This window comes from Haliotis cracherodii, unplaced genomic scaffold (assembly GCF_022045235.1).
Source record: "Haliotis cracherodii isolate W230 unplaced genomic scaffold, xgHalCrac1.p SCAF_5, whole genome shotgun sequence".
In the NCBI taxonomy this organism is placed as follows: domain Eukaryota; kingdom Metazoa; phylum Mollusca; class Gastropoda; order Lepetellida; family Haliotidae; genus Haliotis; species Haliotis cracherodii.
This window is the reverse complement of record NW_027266308.1, coordinates 68,057,693-68,069,879: the sequence shown is the minus strand read 5'-3', so window position 1 is coordinate 68,069,879 and position 12,187 is coordinate 68,057,693. Positions and strand designations below refer to the sequence as shown.

General features: G+C 39.3%; 1 protein-coding gene across 1 annotated transcript; it reads right to left on the bottom strand.

Annotated features, from left to right (window-relative positions):
- Positions 1 to 1,181: 1,181 nt before the first annotated feature.
- On the bottom strand, positions 1,182 to 8,543 carry LOC139441944 (transcriptional repressor protein YY1-like). Its single transcript, XM_071222693.1, has 8 exons — positions 8,068 to 8,543; positions 6,520 to 6,670; positions 5,373 to 5,459; positions 4,732 to 4,789; positions 3,875 to 4,033; positions 3,471 to 3,640; positions 2,763 to 2,795; positions 1,182 to 1,925 (listed from the first exon to the last, which is right to left on the bottom strand). The coding sequence occupies exons 1-8, from the start codon at positions 8,519 to 8,521 to the stop codon at positions 1,877 to 1,879; spliced, it is 1,161 nt and encodes a 386-aa protein (XP_071078794.1). The 5' UTR covers positions 8,522 to 8,543; the 3' UTR covers positions 1,182 to 1,876.
- Between the last annotated feature and the right edge of the window lie 3,644 nt (positions 8,544 to 12,187).

The following is a 12,187-nucleotide window of genomic DNA, read 5'->3' as shown; positions in this document are numbered from 1 at the left end:
CAATCTCTAATTACCTGCCCTTGGTTTTCATTAGCCAATTTGATTTGCTACACTACTCAGACCAATCAGAATGTAAGTTTTGCAATGAAAATAATGATTTTTAATGAAAGAATGTAGTCAGATTTATCAGAAATTTTAAATATCAGAATGCCCCAAAATAAAATGAGCTGAATGAGAACTAAATGAACAATAAAAATAAAAATAGAGCAAAATAAGACAGCTAAATTCAGGACACTCGTGGTGTTTTCAACACAGGTTTCTTTGCAAAGTTATTTTCACCAAAATAGTTGAAAATAAAGTTTCTGGGTGACCCGTGTTGGCCTGGATCTAATCCCTCCAAGTGGGACAAGGTGTGGCCAAGTCATTTTATGCACTACATTTCACTTTGCGGAGTTGCATCCTTCAGGCATGCCAGAATCCCATGATTATGGACTCGAATCCCGAATTGGCCTGATTAATATTGTTAAGGCCTAGTTGAGACATTGTTAAATTAGTCAATAAAACTTCAGAATTCTTGTAGACATTATATCACAATAGTGTTTGACAGTTTGTTTGCATACCATAAAATGTGTCCTCAAATATACATGTATAAATTTGCATCCCATTGGTGACAGAATCCTGACTGGTTTGGAATCCAAGACTTGCTCCAATAGGATGCTTGCTTTGATGACTCTTGCTTTGTACGTCCTTGTGGTTAGTAGTAGTGTTCGTTCCCTCATTTAGATGACACGACATATTTCCTTTGATAGATAATGTTTCCATGCACTGAATCACGACTAACTATTGAGATGGATATCATATTGCATCGAAGTGTACCATTACAGCCCAAGGTTTCAAAAGTATGTAATTCATGCACTAACGGCTAATGTTTACCTGCAGAGCAAGTCGACTCGTACGTCATGGCAAACAAGCAAGAACACTGACATATAGTACCATTGTGTTCAGTTCTAGGATTGAATGATTAAGTAAATCTTACTTAGCACCCAGTCAGCAATATTCCGGATAAGCATGGCCACATCATGACATGCAATCACCCAAGCCCCTGAGCATCACGCCAGTTGAGTGTGCTCTTAGACAGGCAATGGGAACTGGGGACATATTCTCACCTGGAATCCCAACCTTTCAATTACCTCAGAATTATATTACAAATAGTAAATGCAACACATGACCTATATTTAGTAACATTTTATTTACATACTATTACGTTACATTTTTGAAAATGAACAAATTACACAGATGCCAAGCATTAAGCCGAAATAAGTATACTCAATATATGCAGGAATCCGTTATTTACACGAATGGCGGCAGTTAGAATCAACATTAGGTGAAGATACCACTGCCAGTCTTCCGGAACCATCATTGTGGAAAACCCTATCTGATGACTGATCAGCTGAGAAGCAATAGATAGGGCCCAATTAATCACTGCCACCATTGGGAATGGTGCGTGCAGCTGTATATCAGTACTTGTATTTGAAAAACCTCCCTCTTACTCATTCAAAGTGTAATTCTGAGTCTTTTTTCTCCATTTCATTTCCATCACAGTTCCATCATCGGAACCTATTCTGAATTTGTAGATTGTCTTCATTTCCAGACAATTTTCTGGTCAAGTAAAACCATGTTCCCACGGGGACAAAGTAACAACTTGCTTGATTTTTCAACTTCAACACGGGTGCACCGACAAATTCCAACAAGGAAGTTCTTAACTTGTGTTCGAACTATGCTCTTGACAGTGAGGTAAAGAGCAAGACACATGTACACATATCTTGTGAGCGAGTTATCTCCCCTGTGTTTGGGGAAACACCCTCAACAGTACTGTTCACCACATGACAATCTGTATTGTCTCACTGAACCAGAACCCTGGTCTAAATGTCACACATCATAGATCCAGTAAGTTCACTTGATAAATAGTTTCCACCTCTTCTTCTCTGGAAAAGATACAAAGTTTATTGAAACATCAGTGTGCTAGAACCAATCCACTCCAGGGGGGATGTTGTAAGCTTAGAGGTATATTAGAAGAAAAAAAATGTTACGAGATTCAAATTTCTAACCATTAATGGAAAGTCACGGACTGTAGTCCAATAAACCATGTTTATAACAAACAGGCTTAAAACAAACTGATGGATATAACAAACTCTTTTTGGTCCTGTACGGTACTACTACGGTAATAAACTAAAATCAGAAGTCTCTTTGAGTTTGTTATAATCATAGTTTACAGTACATTATGAAGAAATGCATGACATCAACCAAACAAACTTGCTGCCTCAGAAATGAGTATTTTGAAGACTAGTCCTGAAGGCTAGTGGAAACCTTATTTCACTAGTCTACAGAATTTGTAGCTACCGGGTAGTCATGCTTGAACATGTTTACTAGGTTTACATTTTCAGTTCCAATTTGTAGAAAACTGGTTCAGAATTATAGGTCACAAATGCTACAAGTCAATGAAGACGACCATCGCTGGATTTTTACTTGTCCTCAGCATGTTTAAGTCGTCTTGGGCTAGCAGACTAGCATGAATTTCAAGGACCATCTCGAATTTGTCGCTCACTATAATAGATACACAAGACAAATAACATTAAACATAGGATCCAGATACTGTAGCTGTTGATTGTGGCTAAACACCACACTCGGCAATATTCCAACTGTAAGACAGCTGCAGGTAAATAATCGCCTCTTACAACTAACACAGATTGCTGGGGACCTATTTCCACATGGTATCCACACTGTGAAAGGGACTGTTAAAAAGATCTGCAAGTATTACTTACTGGACCCCTGGCATCTGGTAGGCAGGCTGGTTCCTACAACACAATACATAGGTTAGCTCAATCATCAGCAATTTGTTAGACTTCAAAAAGTAGTTGGGAATGCAATACTAAAAGTACTATAATATTTGCAAAATATCACAAAGATTCAAACATGGTTGGTTGGTTGGTTGGGAAATATTAAGCAAATAAAATTTCTTTGACAAATTTTGCGTTACAAATACGAAATAACCTCAAGATCTTTGTTTTGTAACAAGAAACAATCAGTAATAAAACACTTAAATTTTAACATTTCTACACAGGAGTGTCAAAACCTATTAATTCCATTATCAACCCATTAAGATTGTCACTGCTTATCATCATGGATCATGCTTGTTTGTTAACTTCAATTACCGTAATGAGTTAGTGAGTGACTGACTATGGTTTTACGCCACTTTTAGCAGTATTTCAGCGATATCACGGTGGGAGGACACCAGAAATGGGCTTCACACATTGTACATGGTCAGGAATTGAACCCAGGTCTTTGGCTTGCAAAACTCTTTAACCACTAGGCCACCCGAACACACCTACTATAATGATCTCAATAAGGAATCCAAGATAAATAATACAGAAAGCTGCATGGTATCCGGGCAGTGAATACTGCTGTAATCAGGGCTATTTTTAAACTGTTCTGCTCAATCTCAGAGCCACTTGGATTAGTACCCAACTTACTTTGCTTTTGCATGAGTCAGTATGTGAGACTTCAGATTGGTGGACTGGGCAAACTTCTTATTACATCCATCAAACGGGCACACATACGGTCTATCACCTGTGTGTATTCTCACATGGGTTCGAAGATTGAAGTCGAGAGAAAACCGCTTGCCACACCCTTCAAATGTACACTGAAACAGATCCATTTAAACATATCCCATTGATGTTCAATTTGATGATTCAAAAAGAAATAAAAAGCATGATTATCGGTTATAAAAAAACAAATACTACTTGTATTTCAGGGCACCATACAACCAATCCCTTATAATGACACTGAAAATCGTATATCTGAAACTAGTCAAAATTAACACGGAAATGGCTTTTGAAATATTTTCAGATGCATTGGAGATTCTGTAAAAACTTACCTGAAAAGGCTTTTCTCCTGTGTGTACAAGTTGATGTCGTTTGAGTTTTGAGCTCTCAACAAATGCTTTCCCACACTCAGCACAGACATGCACTCGAGGACCATGTGTGTGCAGGTGCTTCCTCATGGCAGAGTTATCCCGAAACATTTTATTACATCCCTGCAACAAAATAAACAATGTCTCAAATTTTAACATTGCAACAGTGGAAACTAACATTTTTAATCCACTAGTCCTTATGACGATAACATACAGCAAAACCCATAAAAATGGCAAATTACTACTATTACTTATGATACCTCAACTATTGGGCAATTTGCAAGGACTACAGGACTAGTGCCAATTTGTAACACTGCATTGTTAAATATATCCTCCAGGCATGACATCCTTCGTGTTATTGGTTATGTTGAATAAGTAACAGTAGCACAGAAAACAAAACAGATCCCTTGCTGCCGCTGCTTCACTCCTGGATGTTTAAAAACTGTATGAGCAGCTTAAGCTTAACACCACTTTGAACAATATCCCAGTTATATAATGGTGTGTCAGCTATATGACGGCGGTCTGTAAATAATCAAGTCTGGACCATACAATCAAGTGATTGACATCACGAGCATCGATCCAGGCAATTCGGATACGATGATATGCATCAAATAAGTCTGCGAGCCTGACCACCCGATCCCATCAGTCGCCTCTTACAACAAGCATAGTCGCCGTTTATGGCAAGCATGGGTTGCTGAAGACCTATTCTACCCTGGATCTTCATGGGTCTTATGAACAATGTACAAAGCTAGGACTAAATAACAAATGTTTTTGTGATTGTAAGCCCTGGGGTGATTCATCAACATTCATATCACCTTCACCTTATGAGGACACGGAACTGTTCTTGGCACATCATCAGAAGGTTTCCTTGGCTTGATTCTGAAACATGGAATCCTATCTTACTTATCTGCTGACAAAACACTGACATACAGAAAGTACCAACACCAATGACATAGATAACCCAAGTCTATATCATGAAGTGTAAGATTTGGCATCCAAATCTTCAAATTGCTACTGGACCACTGAGTGATGCCAAAATACACTTGTACATAAGTGAACACGAATCTACTCAAGCTACAAGCATCAGAAAAGCTACCATGGTAGCCAAGGTGACATGGGGGTTATTACCGGTTATCGAAGTGGCACTAACATAGCAGGCCTGACAAAGCATTTCAGCATCTACACAATGATTTAAGCAACCAGTTCAGAATACAATGTATAATAACAGATATAATAAACGTCAATCAACGAAGGTGAGAGTGTAAATGGAACACTAACACTGCAGTGGCGAATTTCTTCACACAAATTTCAACAGTGCATACATAAAAAACTGGGACTAATTTGTTAACATTTTGTGATGTTCAATGTGGAGAGAGTTAAATGATTTCCACCTTGAAAGTTGGGAGTACTATAAGGGTGTTAGTTATCAGCTATAATAAAGGGAAGATATAGGAGCAAATACCTGTGGGCTAACTGTTCATAGTTACACTCAAGGCCTTGAGTGTAATCAGGCAGCAAGTTGGACTGTGGGGAAAACGTGCTCTTGCTCCTGCAATAGTGGACATCATTACAGCATAAGATGGTGACCGTGGCAGGCTTCACATGAAGCCACCAACACACTGACCAGCTCACCAACCAGACGGCAGCATTCTCATGGTCAGTCAGAACAGCAAAGAACACACATGTACTTAAAATATTCCCTACTAAATCAAAGCTAGCAACAAGGTCGGTGTTCATCTCATTCCAAAGTAACCTATGTGAAACCACCATTCAGTGAAACAGTATTGGTTTGTATTGATCCAGTTTTCGTGATTTGAGACTTAGAATACAGTATTCAGTATAAAAACACTTAATCTCTACCATACAGACTGTGCAAAGAATCTTCTTTTCACTTCATGTTAAAAGATCTTACACTTCATGATACAGCACCAAGCAGACAGAAACATGCATCTTTGGACAATTAAAGTAAAGGACAAAAAAAATGATTTAAAGGAACAAGAGAAACATAACCCTGGTTGCACACATGTACAAATTAAAGATTAAAATGAGAATACTTGATAAGCTAGAGATAAAATACAAACTGCTCTAATCAAGGAACAGGAATTGTGGCCACAATTTAAACAAGATATTCAAGCATCAATGACAGGCAGAAAACACTCCTCAAACACATACATTACTCGTTACAAAGCAACAGTGGTCCCTTCAAAACCTAATCATATTACAATAGCAACTTCAATTCATAAACATGATAAACTATGAAAAAATGAACTAGAATTACCTTCAACTTGTTAGAAACTGAAGTGCAATTGCACAAGATATTTGAAGGAAACAGTTGTCTGTTTTGTTAAAAGGATATCTCCATAGGAAAAAATGTCTACCAACCATAATGTACACCAATAATACTAATCTTTACGCTGTCGATATATTTTGCCTTTCTACATAGAAAAAACAGGGTATACACACACAAAAAAGCATCAAAAGCGAAATATGTCAAATAAACTACCCAAGATAATTAGCAAAACAACCTTCCACCAGTCCACCAACAACATATTTCAAGATTGCATTAGCTTCATGTCATGACAAACCATGTGAGGCGACAAAGACAGTACCTGGCAAACTCTGCTAGCTGTTTGGGGTCACTGAGGTCAAGTCCTGGTATGCCTCCTGGTGGCAGTTTCTTCCCTGTCATGTATTCGGTAAAATCTGCATCGGAATCCCCCGTAACTGAATCATCATCTAATTTTCCCTGATCGTCTGCGCCTGAAAATGTATATTGTAATAACTTAAGTCATATAATATATGCATTACATCATGTACATTAACCCCCAATATTGATGAGGATGCCAAAAAAAACCTTTCAAAATCGAAAAATAGCCACTAAGTAGGCCATACTAAACTAACTAACTATTCCAAAAATAATGCAAAGGCGACATATTTATATTGTCAAGTAGACCTACCTACTATTACCACAAAAACACTACAGGGTAAAAAGAAACGTGTATGTGCAGAACCAAAATCAACTTTAACAAAAAATATATTTACTGTTATTTCCATATTACTTTTGTTGTTGAGCACTCTATATGTTTCTCATATGATGTTTATGAACAAAAGGTAAAACCCATGTGTATGCAATTCCCATTTTTATGTGCAAAACAAGAACCACACCATTCTAGAGCTCTTGTGTGCACTCTATCAACAGCTTCAATAACACAACTGTCCCTGCTGTAGCCCAGTTAAAAATGTTCATTCCACGAATTTACAATGAGAATCCGTGTCCAAACAAATGTTCTTATTTGTCACAAGAAGGGAGAGAATGTAATGAATACATAAAACATAAAAAATCCTCTAATGCAAACAAACGTGTGTACTTTGTTAACAATTCCGTGAAATCACGATAGGAAATGACTTTTATTATTGTGGTTGATGATGCAAATTTACTGAAGAAGCGGTAATGTTCAGTCATTTTGTTAACGGACTGTTATAAAATAGTAAAATACGTATATTTGAGAGCTTTTGCTCGTAACAAAATGTTGTGTATTAGTCACTGCCTGTGCCACACCACCAAAGGCCAAACAAAGCGCGAGTGCGCATTCTCGCTGGAGTGCTTCAAGGTTATTTCAAGGTCAAATCGACATTTTCCTCAATAAAAATTGTAAGAGATCACAATAAGTTTAGTTGTTCAAATACATAAATAGTTTATTTGATATTAAAAGGGTCTGCATGTGATAATTTGCTAAAAGTATCCACTAAATATGACATTTTGAAAATCTCCGTCGGAGCTCCTCTTAGTAGGTCTGAACAAAGATGGCTGACCGTCGCCATTGCTAAATTCCGCCATGTTCTAACGAAATATGGCGGCGCCCATGAAAAACATGATGGCCGACGACACTTTCAAAACAAACATGAATTTCCAACAATTTGATTGAAAATAGGCACACAAAGCAAACGTTTAGGGTCTCTTTGGAAATGGGATGTAAAATACAGCACTCCAGTGAGGTTGTCTTACGTCACATGCTTATTGCTGCCTTTTTTGTGGAACTTTCCTCCGGTGACAGCCGAGGGAATGACTACTTGCCATATATCAACACGCGACATAAATACAATATTGGCGACAATCATGTGAAGTATTGTGTTTACAGAAACCATAATACACCTACCCGTGGCCCACATAGTGACGGAAAATTCTCCTTCGAGGGTTTTGATCTGCACTTGCTTTTGTTCCCATTTCTTTGCAGATGTGGAGTCTCCGAGACTGAATTCGCTTGATCCGAGCACTCCTGAACTAACCAGGCCTCTAGATTTACCTCCTTTCTTTTTACCACCCTTTCCCTTACGCGATGTTGTCGTTTCCTCTGTAGATATTTCAATTTCTGGAGCTGGAACAGGAATGCCGTCCGCATACACGAGGTTTGCTTCGCCGACAACCTCCTCTCGCGTTTGTAACACTATTTCCTCATGAGCTGACTCTGGCAGTGGTTGTAGAGCTATCATAGGTTGTACTGACACTTCTCCTGTTGTTTCAATTGTCTCTGCTATTTGCATATCCACTGGAATAGCTTCGACTTCGACTTCATGTTGTATTTCTACCTCAGAGCCTATCACGGACGCCATCTTGGTTTCCCCTTCAATGGCAGGCTTGTGATGGCTGACAACGAAGCAACATTTCGGGCACCTGTCGGGTGTTTCCGTGACTGTGTTTTGGCGATACGATAACTGGACCAGGATGCATGTTTTGCGGACACTACGCGAACATTCTCAAACGAATGAGAGCAACTTATTTATCATACTTAGTTTTTCGTGTTTTTTTGGTAAGCCTTACCACATATATACACATTGCAGATTAAACTTCTATATTAGACTTCTTTATAAATAAATAAATCACCATCTGTTTACGACATGGGTACACAGAAACGAACACATGTCACGAACATGGAAAACCTGTTCTCTTCCAACACAGGAATTAGAAGCTGCATATATAATATATTTGTTGAGAACCAAATCTCATTCAGCCATGTGTGATTCATGAGTTGTGAAATTTGCCTTTGGCATCATAGGTTACATGTATTATAAAAAAATGAAACTTTATGTACAACTACGGATTCCCGCGGTGTCCAATATTTTAATTTTAATCGTATAGTCCGGCATACCGCTCCCATAGGGTCTACAGTGTATACACGCGATTTATTAAGATTTTAAAGACGACTTAGTATGATTTTTTGAAAACACAAAATCAACATAAGGATTTCACTCCAGTGAAATAACACTTTATAACAAAACTTTAATCAGTCTGCCTCAGTGACATTACTATAAATAAGACAAGACATAAAATACATTGGATTTTTGCTTTTGAAATAAAACTTTATCTCCTCTCGTGATTTGAAAGAGAAAACGTTTTCAGTCGTGGATGCATAACTGATAAAGTTGTTGTTTTCAAGGTATCTCCCGTTTATTTCGATTGTGACATACATACCCCGGGCTAACGAAATACTGCATACATATAATGGAAAACATTATTTAAACGGCCGCATTGTGAAACCATGTAGATGTAGTTAAATGTTCATTGGACAAAAGGGTGGACAAAGGTCACTAGTATCACAAGTATCATAGAGCCCATCCCCCCTTTTTTGAAGACCAAATATAGTATGGAGTAGATCTACACACACCCCACACCCCACCCCTATCCCCCCACACCCTGAGAGATGATTTTGATATTTTGGACTCCTCCCTTTTGAAAGTTCTGGATCCGACCTTGCTGTGTGTGGCCACGGGTGTTATGGACGGGCCTATGTAATTAACACAAAAACATTTCTTCCATACATACTTTTTAACAGTTTATACAGTGAAATTATAGAAATCCACATGCTTATATGCTTATGAAACATATGTGTTGAATATGAGAGCTTCTCTCAGATATAATGATCCTTGGTTTGTGACATTTCCCCCGCTATTAGTTCCATATTTGTTCTGTTCTTGAGGATCCTCAATATTTCCGAACGCGCCTGCAAAAGAAATTGAAGCACTCGTAAAAGGTTTGGCGATGCCCCAAAGACTGACAATAAATTGGCTGCCCGGCAACATGCAGTGTCAAGGCGAACCCAATGAGCAGTTGTTTAGAAGTACATTTGTGTTAGCTCCTGGCACACCAGGACCGACAGTACCACCCGACGTCAGCTTTGAAGCCTAATTCTTATAACTGACTATCTAGTCATGAAATCAGGTAAGTAAAAAAAAATGGCAAAGGACAATCTGACATAAAGTAATTCTGGAAGGGACCAGTTGGTCTCCAGTAGGTCTCCAGAGGTCTCCAGAAGGTCTCAAGTAGGTCTCCAGAGGTCTCCAGTAGGTCTCCAGAGGTCTCCAGTAGGTCTCCAGTAGGTCTCCAGTTCACCAAAAGCACATGCATATGGACCTGTACCATCTTCCCGTGAAGACCCGGGGTAGAATAGGTCTTCAGCAACCCATGCTTGCCGGCCTGTGAGGATCCGGGTAGAATAGGTCTTCAGCAACCCATGCTTGCCGGCCTGTGAAGACCCGGGGTAGAATAGGTCTTCAGCAACCCATGCTTGCCGGCCTGTGAAGACCCGGGGTAGAATAGGTCTTCAGCAACCCATACTTGCCGGCCTGTGAAGATCCGGGGTAGAGCAGGTCTTCAGCAACCCATGCTTGCCGGCCTGTGAGGATCAGGGATAGAACAGGTCTTCAGCAACCCATGCTTGCCGTAAATGGCGACTATGCTTGTCGTAAGAGGCGACTAACGGATCGGTTGGTCAGTCTCGCTGACCTGGTTGATGCATGTCATCGTATCCCAATTGCGTGGATTGATGCTCATGATGTCAATCACTGGATTGTCTGGTCCAGATCCGATTATCAACGTACCGCCGTCACATAGCTGGAATATTGCTGAGTGCGACGTTAAACAACAAACAAGCAAACAAACAAACCTCCACATACATCGGCAAATGAGGTGTTGCCTGCATTGAATCACGGTACGTATTTCTGTGATGCTTTCTACAAACGATTTTGATATTGATTTAGCGCTTCACAGAGCTAAGGACTGTCCTATAATGTTTTTTCTGATAGATACGCGATCCAAACCTGCATCGCACTTCAGCAATGTGCATGCGTTGTGATCTAAAAATTGCAACATCAATCACTTCCTCAGGCACTTGCCTTCACGTGTTTTTTAGATTGTGCGGCTATATATGTACTTCTAGAGTTTGAAACCGGACAGGTAAAGATTTTATATGCACCATTGTCCTCAGTGGTGACGGCCAAACAACCGTATCCCGGCCCCCACGCCAACCCGATAAGTTTGTTTGTTGTTAAACGCCACACTCAGCAATATTCCATCTATATGAAGGCGGTCTCTAAATAATCGAGTCTGGACCACACAATCCAGGGATTGAAATCATGTGCATCGATCTACAGAATGGGATACGATGACGTGCATCATTCAAGTCATTGAGCCTGACCACCCGATCCCGTTAGTCGCCTCTTACGACAATCATGTTACCTGAAGACCACTCCTAACCCGGATGTTGACGGGGTCCAACCCGATATAAGTATACTTAGAAAGTTGCCTGATCGAAAGTATGAGTACACAATTCTGAGGGCAAGTTATTCAGGATGGGAATCGTGTTGTGGTTTACTCGGGATTACGATTCATGGACGTAAGGTCAGGGTTGTATATACCGCGTGTTAGAGTATTCATGTGTAATGGTTGTAGGATATGAATACAAGTTGTCACAAATGTATATGTGTTCAGGTTGTAGGATATGAATACAAGTTGTCACAAATGTATATGTGTTCAGGTTGTGGGATATGAATACAAGTTGTCACAAATGTATATGTGGCCAGGTTGTGGTATATGAATACAAGTTGTCACAAATGTATATGTGGTCAGGTTGTAGGATATGAATACAAGTTGTCACAAATGTATATGTGGTCAGGTTGTGGTATATGAATACAAGTTGTCACAAATGTATATGTGGTCAGGTTGTAGGATATGAATACAAGTTGTCACACATGTATATGTGGTCAGGTTGTGGTATATGAATACAAGTTGTCACAAATGTATATGTGGTCAGGTTGTAGGATATGAATACAAGTTGTCACAAATGTATATGTGGTCAGGTTGTGGTATATGAATACAAGTTGTCACAAATGTATATGTGGTCAGGTTGTAGGATATGAATACAAGTTGTCACAAATGTATATGTGGTCAGGTTGTGGTATATGAATATACCGGTTGTCACAGGTGAATATGGGGGCAGGTTG

What these genes read in the sequence shown, in the direction of transcription:
- LOC139441944 (XM_071222693.1), bottom strand. Translation starts at nt 8,521, where the DNA reads ATGGCGTCCGTGATAGGCTCTGAGGTAGAAATACAACATGAAGTCGAA. An exon ending in TATGAACAGTTAGCCCACAG is followed by an intron (nt 4,790 to 5,372) that starts GTATTTGCTCCT and finishes TCCATGTTTCAG; the next exon opens with AATCAAGCCAAGGAAACCTT. An exon ending in CTGACTCATGCAAAAGCAAA is followed by an intron (nt 2,796 to 3,470) that starts GTAAGTTGGGTA and finishes ATTGTGTTGTAG; the next exon opens with GAACCAGCCTGCCTACCAGA.